Below are 14735 nucleotides of genomic sequence, written 5' to 3'. Positions count from 1 at the left end.
TCGCCACCACTATATTAAAGTTATTAACCCCTAAACCTAAGTCTAATCCTAAACCTAACACCCACTAACTTAAATATAATTTAAATAAGTCTAAATAAATATTACTATCATTAACTAAATTATTCCTATTTAAAACTAAATACTTACCTGTAAAATAAACCCTAAGCTAGCTACAATATAACTAATAATTACATTGTAGCTAGCTTAGGATTTATTTTTATTTTACAGGCAAGTTTGTATTTATTTTAACTAGGTAGAATAGTTATTAAATAGTTATTAACTATTTAATAACTACCTAGCTAAAATAAATACCAATTTACCTGTAAAATAAAACCTAACCTAAGTTACACTAACACCTAACACTACCCTACAATTAAATAAATTAACTAAATTAAATACAATTACCTAAATTAAATTAAATTAGCTAAAGTACAAAAAAACAAAACACTAAATTACAGAAAATAATAAACAAATTACAGAAATTTAAACTAATTACACCTAATGTAATAGCCCTATTAAAGTAAAAAAAAGCCCCCGAAAATAAAAAAAAACCCTAGCCTAAACTAAACTACCAATAGCCCTTAAAAGGGCCTTTTGCGGGGCATTGCCCCAAAGTAATCGGCTCTTTTACCTGTGAAACAAAATACAAACAACCCCCCCAACAGTAAAACCCACCACCCACACAACCAACCCCCCAAATAAAATACTAGCTAAAAAAACCTAAGCTCCCCATTGCCCTGAAAGGGCATTTGGATGGGCATTGCCTTTAAAAGGGCAGTTAGCTCTTTTGCCGCCCAAACCCTAATCTAAAAAATAAAACCCACCCAATACACCCTTAAAAAAACCTAACACTAACCCCCTGAAGATCGACTTACCGGGAGACGTCTTCATCCAAGCCGGGCAAAGTGGTCCTCCAGACAGCAGAAGTCTTCATCCAAGCTGGGCAGAAGTGGTCCTCCAGACGGGCAGAAGTCTTCATCCAGACGGCATCATCTATCTTCATCCATCCGGCGCGGATCGGGTCCATCTTCAAGACATCCAACACGGAGCATCCTCTTCTGTTGACGACTAAAACAGAATGAAGGTACCTTTAAGTGACATCATCCAAGATGACGTCCCTTAGATTTCGATTGGCTGATAGAATTCTATCAGCCAATCGGAATTAAGGTAGAATCAGCCAATAGGATTGAACTTCAATCCTATTGGCTGATTGCATCAGCCAATAGGATTTTTTCTACCTTAATTCCGATTGGCTGATAGAATTCTATCAGCCAATCGGAATCTAAGGATGACGTCACTTAAAGGTACCTTCATTCTGTTTTAGTCGTCGCCAGAAGAGGATGCTCCGCGTCGGATGTCTTGAAGATGGACCCGCTCCGCGCCGGATGGATGAAGATAGAAGATGCCGTCTGGATGACCACTTCTGCCCGGCTTGGATGAAGTCTTCTGCCCGTCTGGAGGACCACTTCGTCCGGCTTGGATGAAGACTTCTCCCGGTAAATGCCATTTTCAGGGCAATGGGGAGCTTAGGTTTTTTTAGATAGTATTTTATTTGGGGGGTTGGTTGTGTGGGTGGTGGGTTTTACTGTTGGGGGGGTTGTTTGTATTTTGTTTTACAGGTAAAAGAGCTGATTACTTTGGGGCAATGCCCCGCAAAAGGCCCTTTTAAGGGCTATTGGTAGTTTAGTTTAGGCTAGGTTTTTTTTTATTTTGGGGGGGCTTTTTTATTTTAATAGGGCTATTAGATTCGGTGTAATTAGTTTAAATTTCTGTAAATTGTTTATTATTTTCTGTAATTTAGTGGGGGTTTTTTGTACTTTAGCTAATTTTATTTAATTTAGGTAATTGTATTTTATTTATTTAATTGTAGTGTTAGTGTAACTTAGGTTAGGTTTTATTTTACAGGTAAATATGTATTTATTTTAGCTAGGTAGTTATTAAATAGTTAATAACTATTCTACCTAGTTAAAATAAATACAAACTTCCCTGTAAAATAAAAATAAATCCTAAGCTAGATACAATGTAACTATTAGTTATATTATAGCTAGTTTAGGGTTTATTTTATAGGTAAGTATTTAGTTTTAAATAGGAATAATTTAGTTAATGATATTAATATTTATTTAGATTTATTTAAATTATATTTAAGTTAGTGGGTGTTAGGTTTAGGGTTAGACTTAATGTAGGTTTAGGGGTTAATAACTTTAATATAGTGGCGGCGACATTGGGGGCGGCAGATTAGGGGTTAATAAATGTAGGTAGGTGGCGGCAATGTTAGGGACAGCAGATTAGGGGTTAATAATATTTAACTTTGTGAGGCGACGTTGGGGGCGGCAGATTATGGGTTAATAAGTGCAGATAGGTGGTGGCAACAGTGGGGGCGGCAGATTAGGGGTTAATAAATATAATGTAGGTGGCGGCGATGTTGGGGCAGCAGATTAGGGGTTCATAAGTATAATGTAGGTGGCGGCGGTGTCTGGAGCGGCAGATTAGGGGTTAATAAGTATATTATAGGTGTCGGCGATGTCGGGGGCTGCAGATTAGGGGTTAATAAGTGTAAGATTAGGGGTGTTTAGACTCGGGGTTCATGTTAGGGTGTTAGGTGTAAACATAAATTTTATTTCCCCATAGGAATCAATGGGGCTGCGTTAAGGAGTTTTACGCTGCTTTTCTGCAGGTGTTAGACTTTTTTTCAGCCGGCTCTCCCCGTTAATTCCTATGGGGAAATCGCGCACAAGCACGTTACACCAGCTCACCGCTGACTTAAGCAGCGCTGGTATTGGAGTGCGGTAAGGAGCAAAATTTTGCTCAACGCTCACTTCTTGTCTTTTAACAACGGGTTTCTGAAAACTCGTAATACCAGCACTGTAGGTAAGTGAGCGGTGAGGGAAAACTGCTCATTAGCACCGCACAGCCTCTTGCGCAAAACTCGTAATCTAGGTGATAGTTTTTTACACTTGTTCCGATGCCCTTTCCAAGCTGTCACATTTTACAAATACAAATATTCCGAAATCCAAACTGTTCAAAATCTGAACCTTTTTTGATCCCAAGTAATTTTGATAAAGGGTTTTGTACCTAAAATTTAGCTTTAATGGACCATAAAACTGTTCCAAATAATACTTCCTATCTGCAGTTTTTCTATCTGGTTTATTACATGTCGTGTCATTCTATTTCCTTGATCTTTTTTTGTAATTCTAATTATCCAGTCCTGGTCTGTTCTTATACAACAGTTATTACTTTCCTATATAATATTTGCTAAGTCAATAACATGGTAGCAGAGAAACTGACAAGAGATAATTTTTCATCTCTTGTAAAGGTCAACATTGGGTCTTTTCCATGTGTTCATAAAATAGGAGACTGTATTAAGCTAAGCAGATTAAAGACTATAGAATAACGAGCTGACATATAACCCTTTGAAAACCAGCCTCAGATTTTCTTTCCAAGTATTGGAAGTTATTTTTGTTCCCAACATTACTTTTACACTCAGTTATGAAAGGTTTCACTTGTTGCATAATTAATCAAAATTTACATAATTGACTAAATAAAATCCAATGACTTTAAAGCCTTTATTGAAAATCAAGTGAGATTGGCAACCTGTAGTATACCCTGGTATATGCAGTTTGTGGTCTAATGCGTAAAATGTTGCAGCAAAATATACATGTTTGGAATGCTGTTGAAAAAGCACATGTTTGTATTCTCCCACAATAGTAATAATATATACTGCTTTGTATAAGGATTTTGTGGATAGAAAGACGGACCTGCATTCTGCACTAATAAAAGGCTCCCCTGTTTTAGGATTGTACACATTCTGCACACGCCTATGTATAGATTGGCTGCTAAGGGCCCCCTCAGCCCTTGGGCCCTGGTGCGACTGCACCTGCTGCACCAATGGTAGTTCTACCCCTGTCTCATGTGTCACTAGATATTAAAAAGATAATATTGCTTTATTGTACTTTTGAAAAATGTAATTCATTTTAAATTTATAAATTGTCTTATTTTACAATGTATAGTAAATCTGTATTCAGATACTCAATACTTTAAAGGGATAATAAACCCAAATTCTTCTATCCACCAATCAGCAAGCGCTACCCAGGGTGCTAAACTAAAAATGGACCAGCTCCTAAGCTTAGATTTCTGCTTTTCAAATAAAGATAGAAAGACAACAAAGAAAAATTGATAATAGGAGTAAATTAAAAAGTTGCTTAAAATTGCACGCTCTATCTGAATCATGAAAGAAAAAATGTGGGTTTAGTATCTTTTTAACTTTCTTAAGAATATGTATTTTATCACTTTCAAGATGACAAAACCTCCATAACTGATAGACATGTAGCCAAATGTAAACTTGTTGTAGATTTGAGCGTACGAGTGGTAGCACATAATTATATATTGGCACCATCTGATTTTTTATTTAAAGGGATAGAAAGGTCAAAAATGAAATCTGCATGGGCGCATTTACATTTTTAATATAATCCTTTTTGCAAAATACTTTCATTATCCAAAATGCTTCTAGTAAAAGCTGTTTTTCAGCGGCATATACTCCAGTATTGAAGCTCAGAGAGCTAATAGTGTGTATTGCTTATGTGAAGGCCTAGTTTGTGTCATACATACAAGATGTGCTGAAAAAACTCATAACTTTTACCAGAAGCATTTTTGCTAATAAAATAATTTTTCCAATATACTATATAAAATACACCCATGCACATTTCATTTTTTAACTTTCTATCCCTTTAAGAGTGTGATTTTAGTGATCCATAGTGTGACCCCAAGAAAAGACCTCAAATAGTGTGTCACACTGTCACCTAGGTGACTTGTCAGTTATGGCATTCATTTACCCTGTTTGCAATAACATTAGCTCTCAAGCTTTTTTAGTCTTTAAAATAAATGTTTGTGTTTGGGAAATGGAAATATCCTGTGTGTGTGGTTATTTTGTAATTTATATCCTGCTGTTCTGTGTGAGATGCATTAAAATATATCATGCCTATTTTAAACAATTCTGAGAACTAAACAAAGCATGTTTTGTTGAAAACAATAACCATATCAAACGATGTCTACTCCAGAAACAAGTCATGATTGGCTATTCCAAATAATGCAAATGGTGAGTTTGGCTATTAAAAAAATTACAACCAAAAGGTATTAATGCATTCAAAAAAGTTTACACTGACATAATATGTTAATTTATTGCATGACTGCAGAAAAAAATCTTGTAATTACAAGGCATTTACTGTCCCTTTAAATCTGAGTATCTTTATTTCTCTGATTTTCTTCATAAATAGAGTCTACAGCTGCATTCATTACTTTTGAGAAATAAGAACCTGGCCACCAGGAGGAGGCAAAGACACCCCAGCCAAAGGCTTAAATACCCCTCCCACTTCCCTCATCCCCCAGTGATTCTTTGCCTTTCGTCCCAGGAGGTTGTCAGAGAAGTGTCAGAAGTTTGTTTTCGTCCCTTATGGAGGGTAGTACTTCACATGGGACGGGAGTTTTAAGTAATCCTGTCAGTCTCTCAGTGAGGGCTTGGATGAAAGTTAGAATCTGGAGATGCAGGAAGAGTCATTCTGCAAAACCATCCCGACTCATTTTAACAACTCCACAAGCAATCGGCGTTGTCAAACTTCGCTTCACTTGCCTGCTTTCTTCTCTCAAGTCCATGGCGGAGGCTATACTACTATCCGTCACACTTGAAGGGTCGTGTTCCTGTTCCATGGCGTAGATTCCGGTAAGATCGTTTCATTTTACTTCTTCATGAATGTACTGTAATTCATTTGTTCCTCTGAACTTACATGAAAAATACAAGGGTCTTAGTGGGACTCCTTATAGTATCTTGGAATCAAGGGTTAATATCTCCTGAGGGGGATTAATGAACAGGGTTTGTTTTTTAATCATGTTTGTTATGTGATTCAATCTGCTTATGTGTAGTGTTAATTGGGCTCGCGGCTTTTGGGAACATAATGGCTTTGAAGTGATACGACCTTACGGTCTGGCGCACTTTTTTGGACTGTACGGTTCACCTTGTGACCGGGTGTGTTTATGATTGGTCTCCCATTTCCGCATTCCTGACTGTGTAACGACAGAGAATTCTAGTCCGCTGGTGTCTGGTTCATAGGAGGTGGTGAGTGCCCCAGCCATTGTGGGTGTCAGGTGCCGTTTAAATTGTTTTATATTTAGTCCATTTTTTTCTTGTTATCCTTTATCCAGTTATGGAGGATACTGATGTTGAGATTGTTCAACTTTCTGATTCAGATTCTTCGTCCTGTGACGAGTGCGAATTGGCCCCTTTGACTCAGGTCAGTCAGTTATGTTCTTTAGGCCGTTCTAGAGTGCCTTGTTCCTCGGGCTCAGGGATTCAAAAGACTGCTGAGCCATCCGCCTCGGGGGCCCTGTCCTCCGGGAGGTGAGTTCCCTACCGCTCCCTACTACTACACATGCGGGTAACCCATGTTATGTTTTTTCCTCCTTGGAGGTTGGATTGTTCCCCCCGGAGGTTGTGGCATGTTTTTGCTTTTACATACTTTTGGCACTTGAGCGTCTACAAAGTCCAGATGTTTATTTGCGATTGCCCGATTGCCCCAGGTCTCTCGGCCACATGTGCAGTTCCCTGTGGGTGTAACTGTTCCTGAGTGTTGTGCCTTTCATTAGAGGCTGGCTCTCCTTCGTGTTCTACTCAGACACGTTTTTGAGTTGTTTGGGGACCCTACCCTTCTCGGTTATGGGAATTATCAGTCTCCTCCTTCGAATGGCTCACCTTAGACATGGGGGGATGAAGTAATCTCCTTTAAGTCTTGTTATCGAGATCCTTCCCAGTTTTTGTTGGAAGAACAGGCTTTCTGTTAGGCTGGTCCTATGTATCTTTCTGTTCTTCTTGGGCGTTAACCCTCGGGTTGCCTGTCATTTTATTTTATCCGGTTAGGATGAATTTTATTTTTATTTTTCATACTAAGTTTCCTGCGGGAACTTTCTCTGGGATCGATACTCGCTGTTTGCTTCTACGGAAGTTGTTCGGGACACGTTAGTCCCATGTTTGTCTGTTTTTTCTTCATTCCTCTCTGAGGGCGGATTTAGCCAGCTTGGCATTTATGACCCTGGTGGCAGGCTGGTTCTGCTTGGGTTCAGATCTTCTGTCTCGCGGCTTTTTCAGACACGTGGCGCCTATTATACCTTGCTGGTCAGGTTGGGGTGCCGAGTGCTTTCAACATTATTTATGTTTCTTATTATTTGTTTTACAAATTTCAGCTAAACATTCTGAAGAGGACTTGCGGGTCCGTGCGGCTCTCGGGATTATTTCAGTCCTAAATAGCTGTCTCTTTGTTGACTGGGTCAGTGAATTTTGCTGCATCACTCTCTGTTGCTTCCGATACCCTCGGAACCTAGAGTATTCTTTCCCACGTGGTGGGAAAATTAGCGGGTGTAAGCGCCTCTTTTCTGCCGGCGGGGAAATTGTCCTTTTTGGACTTGTTCCTTTGGTGGTTCACTTCTTCTTTGAGACCTTCTGGGACTTTGTCCGTTTCTCCTTGTGGGGGACTTGGATTCCCTTTCGGGAGTTAGTTTTTCGGAACATTAGACAGTGAGGTCTTTTTGGGCCCTGGTTAGGGATCCTTTCCTGTTGGGAATGCTCTGCATCTCCTTCTTGGGATAGAAGAGGTCCTAGTGGTTTTCCACTCATAGGGTTCGTGTATTGCCATCCAGGTGGCATTCAAGCCCATGTTTTACTGTCCTCTGATTTCGAATCTGAGGGGATGTGGAGGCTTGATGTTGCTCTGTTTGGGTGACTTGTCCTCACTGTTCCCCTTGTGTATGGAGCTTGTGGCTAGCTGGACAGCTAGCTCAGCATACTAATGCTCTGTGGCTACTCTGTACTGTAGCAGACAGAGGGTTGCTAGTTCGATCCCCGGGCGAGGTCTACTCAGCCTTCCTTCTTTCATGGTTGATAAAATGAGCAGTGCCTTGTGTCCCTTAAGGGGGATTAGCCGTGCTTTTCAAGCACAATCATGTTAATGTTGCTTGGATGCCTGTTAGCTCTAGTGTCCTTTTATGGCCTTGGCTCTTTGGAGTGTTGGGCTCCTGCAAGGGGTGGTCTTTTCCCTTTGGGTCGGGACGGGCAAGGGTTTCTTGCTCTTGTTATCCGGGTTATTCAGGATTTTTCCCTGGGAGGTCTGTTATTTTTTATATCAGACGAGGGATTTATGTTCCTGGAAGATTGTATAATCTAAACATTTGTGGGGCCCGGGCTTCTGTCCTGATCTTCCGGTTGTCAAGAGTTTTACTCTGAGTTTCCTTTTTGTGGATCCTGCTGTGGGATGTTACTGAACCTTATGATCCTAGGACTGGCCTGGCGGTTCCAGTTTCCGGGGTACTTGGGCTTAGCCCTTGTTCTGCCTTTTCTGTTTTACAACTTGGCCAGATTTACTGAGATCCGGGGCTCCTTGGGGCTTGTCTTATGCCGGACGATATGGTTCCCTTGGGACAGCCAACTAATGTGTACTGATGGAGGGCTTTCCTGCCTAGCAAACGGAAGGTTTGCAGTTACTCAGCTGTCACTTTTGCGTCTGGTATGTGTGCTAGCACATGGTGTTTTAAAGGGTTCTTTCCGTGTTCATCAGTCACGTGGCCTTGTGTCCTCTCAGTTCTTCCTACGTCTTTCTGTCTTATGGGCAGGTGTTTATCAACGCTCTCCTCTTCAGGGGGCTCGTTGGCCTCCTTACAAAGGTGTGGTTCCTTTTTTAGGGGCTCTTTGGCCTCCTTACGGAGGTGTGGTTCCTTTTTTAGGGGCCTCTCCTGTGTTCGGGTGGTTAGAACAGATGTTTTATCTGGTTTGGGGATTGGGCTGCTCTTTGAGTTGTTCCTTTCCATCTGGGGAGCTGTTGGCTCCGCATTGAGACTTAGTCGGTGGCTTTGCTAGATCTCTTTGGGTCTAACGCCTGCTCGATTGTCTTTAGGTTGAAGTGGCTGTGTCTATTCTTCTGCCCTTTTGGCGGCTGGTCTTGGGGTTCCTTTCTTTTCCCTTGCTTTCAGATCTGTCGTTGCTTGGGCTGGACCGGCTTGGTGTAGGATCTGAGATCTGTTGTTTATCCTCAGGTCTTGGGGGTGCCAGTGGACCTTTTTGTTAGAGGTTCTGTGCTTCCTCCCCTTTGAGATCTGTGAGTAGGTCTGGCAGGATGGATTGCCTGGAGTGTTTCCTCTGCCTTGGAGGTTGGGCAAACTGCTAGTTTGTTTAGCCGCTTTTTCCTTATAGAGAGTGTTTTCTCCATGTCTTCCTACGGGTGGCAGTGTGTTACTGGACTCAGATGTTTATCTTCTGAGTTTGCTACTTGTCATTTTTCTGTTTGCGCAGTCTCTGAGTTCTGACGTTTTGGGGACTTTGTCTTCAGCTGTCTTTTCGGTGCTGTTGCACGATATTGGGAGATGTTTCTTCTCCTTGGTGATGCCCGGTTGCTTCTTGTGGATTGGGCGTCATCTCCCCTTGTTCTCGGGATCCATTCGGGTCTCTGTGGACTTGGCCTTCTTTTGAAGGGGGCTTTTACTTTCTTGGATTTTGCTGTACCTTTTGGGTATCCATTTGGTTTACGCTTGTCCTCTCCCTTTTGGGGATTTTGGTACTGTACTAGTAGGGGTTGTGTGGGGACCGACTGCTGGGCGACGGTTCTCCTGGAGGAGTGTTGGCTCAGTGGGTCTGCTTTGCGGTCTCTAGTTAGGCCTTTGGATTATCTGCGGGTCAGTGTCCTTGTGGCCTTTTCCTTCTAGTTTTTTTGCCCGGCTCCGACGAAGCGGTGTTTGGTTGTGTTTTTTTCAGGCCTTGTGCCCTCAGAATGGGCCGCCTATTGTACCCTTTCGTTTTTGCATTCAGTGTCCTCTATAGCTTGGGTATTTTTTTCCCAAAAGTAATGAATGCAACTGTGGACTCTTTCCATTTATGAAGAAAAACTTAAATCTTTTATTCAGATGGAAAGAGTCCACAGCTCCCCACCCGTATTTGTTCTGTGGGGCATCTTATTTTTTATTCTTCTGGCACATTTTCACCCTGGTATTTCTTCTACTGTTCCTTGTTCCTCAGCAGAATGACTGGGGGATGAGGGGAGTGGGAGGAGTATTTAAACCTTTGGCTGGGGTGTCTCTGTCTCCTCCTGGTGGCCAGGTTCTTATTTCCCAAAAGTAATGAATGCAGCTTTTGGCTCTTTCCATCTGAAGAAAAGGAAATTATCAGGTAAGCATAATTTAAGTTTTTATAGATGCCTTTTCTGTAAAAATGCTGTCATCTGATTTTAGCTTTTGTTCTCACCCCTAGCACTGATCATTGAGCAAAATGTATATGCACATGCACTTTAGTCACATCAGTTTCATGCTCTATGCATATACATAATATTATTTATAATATATTTGAATAATAATATATTGAAATGACAATATAATCATATAATGTAATAACATAATATTATACATTTTATGAAATGGTATGATATTGGAAAATATTTATTTATATCTCTTATTGTATACTGTAATGGTATCAACCCATGGTATAAATTGAATTTAAAACCAATATCTTCAATCGGAAAACAACTTTATGTCTGACATAAATTGATGCCATCTGGTTTTCCAGTCTTCAAATGATATATCCAAAATACCTCTTTTTTTATTGAGGACAATCTGTGTATCACCGCCAGTTACTTTCCTATGGACATTATTTATTATTTGGAACTTCTACAAATGTTCTACAAATAGTATATCTGCATCATACCAGATGCCCCCTGGTCTATATAAGGCAAAATGTTTAGCCACCGGGGTCTTGAGATGTTCAAGTTCCAAAGATAATAAATGTTCTCATATTCAATCTTTTACAGGTCATATCGTCCTTCTTGTATATTGACATAAACATTTTCCACAAAAGATCAAATAAACTGCATAGTTTGTATTACAATTAACATAATTTCTAATGTAATATAGAATTCCCATTGCTTAAGATTTAAATTGGTCTCCCTACACTCTGTGATCAACACCAGGGATGTGTGTAGATGGTGGAAAGCACAATATCTAACCTATCAAACCCCCTGATGCGTAAGCAACATAAAAAAGGAAAGCCTCTACTACGTTCCAAAAAGAAAATGCATATATTACAACAAAAGTGCGCTAAGAAAGCAACAGCATGAACCAGAATGAAAGTATAAATTAATTTATTTATAAACAATTTGAAGAAAAATCTTCCTCTATGCAATATTATTGCTATTAGTGAGAGATTGCCTAGATAATCATGTAGCTGCGGTATTACAATCACAATATACCATTCATACCAAGTGTAAAATGGGGACCACCGGTGGTATAAAAATACTAAACAATTGACTAATGTCCAAAAAACTTAAAAACAAATGTCCAGAATAAGTATCCTCTATTTCATTAGCAGCGGATATATGACAGCTTTAAAGTTAATGTTATAACTCTATGTTTCAGCAACTTTGATTTTAAATATCCACAAGATGGTGTTTTTTTCAAAGAGTTTTGTTCTCAGAGTGTCGCATTGTGATGCTGTTGCTTTCTTAGTGCACTTTTGTTGTAATATGTGTGTAGATGGTGCACTGATGGAGGACTGAATGCTTATATGAAGGAATGTGCTTAGGTAAAGCGTATCACAGTGTGTCACTGTAAAATGAGCAAGATAAACTGTGTGTAGATGCAGGAGGATGGTACCATGAATTTTATTTCCCTCATGATGAAATGTAAGATTTTATTTTACTGTTTTATGTATTACATTTTAAACATAAGAGGCTTAATATTAAAATATATATATATATATATATATATATATATATATATATATGCTGTGTGTTTTCTCTGTAATTTGTCTTCATTAATTTTATTATACTATTAAACATGGCCTGCATCTGCCTTGAGAAACTGGTCTTTAAAATAAATTCCTGAAAACAGTAACATATATGTGATGCCTTTATATTTTCCCTTGATCCACAGATCAAAGCAATTTTTTTTATTCTGGGATACATATAAATTGCCTCTCATTTTTGATCATATGAGAGTTACAGTTGGGGGTTCGCTGGGAAAAAAATTAAGCCTGCAGGGGTTCTTGCTACCAAAAGGTTGAGAAACGCTGCAATATTATATTCTTTTAAGATGTCACATATTCCCCCTCTTAAAATATTTATAGGTGTTTTTTTTTATTTTTGCAGCAGTGCAGCTCCACACATTGAGAATTGATTACTTTTCATGCCTTTTTTTCTGTTTGTCTCTTACTGTTTTTTTGTATTCTTTTCTTCAGAACTGTCTTTTGCACTGTTTATGGGAGGTATGGCGTTTATTTTTGTATGCTCGTGAAGCATTTCAAAGCTGTTTGGTCTATCAAAACTTTTTGCTTTCTAACATAATTAAACGTATTGTTGTATGCTGCGCTACTAAACTGTAATTAACTGATAGGCATTACATGGCTAGTGTTTTCTAACGAGCTTCAAAGCGGGTCTGTCACCTCAAAACAAGTTGAAATTGTAATAAAACTGACTATTCAAATTACTAGATTATTTATCAACTAAATTATTTTTATTTTTTTTGTGTCAATATGTGCTATTCTTTTTTATTAGGGTGAACTGAACTGAATGATGAATTTGAATTCTAGTCTCCATATAAACCAATTGATATACCATCTTTTACATTAGCATTAGCATATACTCTAGTTTAACTTCCCAGAATGACAATGCTTCCTATATATATATTCCTATATATATGTAAATAAAATGTATACAAATACTCCACTATGTCCCTCCTTACATGCATTTATCATTTATATATTGATGCAGATTACTAGTGAAGAGCTTGTTTGCAAGAGTTTTGTGTGTGTGTGTGTGTGTGTGGGGGGGGGGTTCTCTTTTTAATCACTGCTATACCCAGTTTATTTCTTATCATCCCAGTCTATTAGCTAATTGCTTATGGGATAATTAAAACAGGTTTACAGTGAAAATATCAAGTATCTCAATACATATTTCTGAAATATCTCATTGCATTTTCCATGTCAAGTATGGTTTGAAATTTTCAAAGAGATATTGTCATATTTACTTTTATCACCAATTTTGCTTTGTTCTTTTGATATTCTTAGTTGAAAGCTAAAACTAGGAGGTTCATATGCTAATTTCTTAGACCTTGAAGACTGCCTCTAATTTGAATGCATTTTGACCACTAGAGGGCATTAGTTAATGTGTTTCATATAGATATCATTGTGCTCATGCACGTGAAGTGACCTAGGAGTGAGCACTGATTGGCTAAAATGCAAGTCTGTCAAAAGAACTGAAATACCCAACACTGTTATATTAATACACATTTTACCCCTGTAATTACATTGTATCTAAGCTTCTGTTGACAGCCCCCTGGCTGTCAGCAGAAGCTTAGATACAATGTAATTACAGGGGTAAAATGTATATTAATATAACAGTGTTGGTTATGCAAAACTGGGGAATGGGTAATAAAGGGATTATCTTTCTTTTTAAACAACAAAAATTCTGGTGTTGACTGTCCCTTTTAATATAATCTGTATTTGCTAAAAATTAATTTTGCTTTCTTAAAATTAAAAATCTTGGTTGAACCCTTGTAACACTGCTTATGGAAAGTGATTTCAAATGTGACCATGTTATGATCACTGTTACCCAAATGTTCTTTGACTTCCATGTTTGATATTATATCTGTATTGTTTGATAGCACTAAATCCAATATAGCTTTACTCCTAGTTGGCTCCTCTATTAATTGTGACAAGAAGTTATCCCTGAGAACATTTAAACATCTATCTCCCTTAGCTGTATTACTAGTTTCATTGGCCCAGTTTATATCAGGGTAGTTAAAATCTCCTATAATTACAGCACTGTTATTAGCAGCCTTACCTATTTGCCTTAGTTATTGAGTTTCCTCCATGTCACTAATGTTGGGGGGCTTGTAGCATGTTCCTAGTAATATTTTTTTAGAATTTTTCCCCACTCTTTATTTCAACCCACAGTGTTTCTACATTATCACCTGTATCATCATAAATATCTTCCCTTATTGTAGGTTTAAGGTCAGGTTTAATATACATGCAAATTCCTCCACCCCTTTTATTACTCATCTAAGTTAACTGCCCAGTCATGTGAATCATCCCACCAAGTTTCAGCTATACTGATAATGTCACATACCTCCCAGCATTTGTGGCTGAGAATGAGGGACACAGGAGGTTGATTGGAGCCTGTCACCATTTTGTAAGTGGAGCCATGTTGGGAGGGAAAGGGTCATTTATTTCTGGGCGTTCTGTGGGTGGGGCTAAGGGAAATTCTGTAAAGAGGGACATATGGGGTCTTAGACAGACATAGCTCAGTTAGGGACAGTTGGTAGGTCTGATATCTTAATTCTCTTCTACAGCTAAGAGCTCCAACTCCATTTTAACCTGTCATGCTTCTTGCATTTGCTGTCATACATTTAATTTTCATGTGCTTTCTGCTGCTACTTGGTGCACTTTCCTCCAAACTTTCTAATGTGACTTTTCCTGAATGTGCCCTTCCATCATCCATTCATTGAGATAATATAGGTGTGTCATATTCATAGCGTGAACTGTCGGTTCTGTTATGTTTGGACTGACCCTCCTTCCTTTTCCCTAGATTAAAAGATTCTCTAAATGTGCTATACCATCCTCTCCCCCAACACACCTGCACCCATATAATTCAGATGCAATCCATCCTTATTGTACAAGTTTTGCTTTGTTCTCTTGGTATCTTTTTTTAAAGTGTAATCCT

At 38.8% G+C, this 14735-nt stretch overlaps 1 protein-coding gene across 15 annotated transcripts in view; it reads left to right on the top strand.

Moving 5' to 3' along the window:
- Positions 1 to 14735, top strand: part of SIPA1L2 (signal induced proliferation associated 1 like 2) — a 730143-nt gene that overhangs the window by 664158 nt on the left and 51250 nt on the right. For 9 of the 15 annotated variants that reach the window (XM_053711127.1, XM_053711120.1, XM_053711132.1 and 6 more), the window contains one exon: positions 12254 to 12280. The exons of the other annotated variants lie outside the window; for them this stretch is intronic. In XM_053711127.1, the coding sequence (XP_053567102.1) occupies positions 12254 to 12280 (27 nt within the window). The remainder of the gene's footprint in view (positions 1 to 12253; positions 12281 to 14735) is intronic. 15 annotated transcript variants of the gene reach the window in all.

The sequence above is a fragment of the Bombina bombina genome, chromosome 4 (genome assembly GCF_027579735.1).
Source record: "Bombina bombina isolate aBomBom1 chromosome 4, aBomBom1.pri, whole genome shotgun sequence".
NCBI classification, from domain to species: Eukaryota; Metazoa; Chordata; class Amphibia; order Anura; family Bombinatoridae; genus Bombina; species Bombina bombina.
Note: the sequence above shows the minus strand (reverse complement) of the source record. Positions and strands in the feature narration are given on the sequence as shown.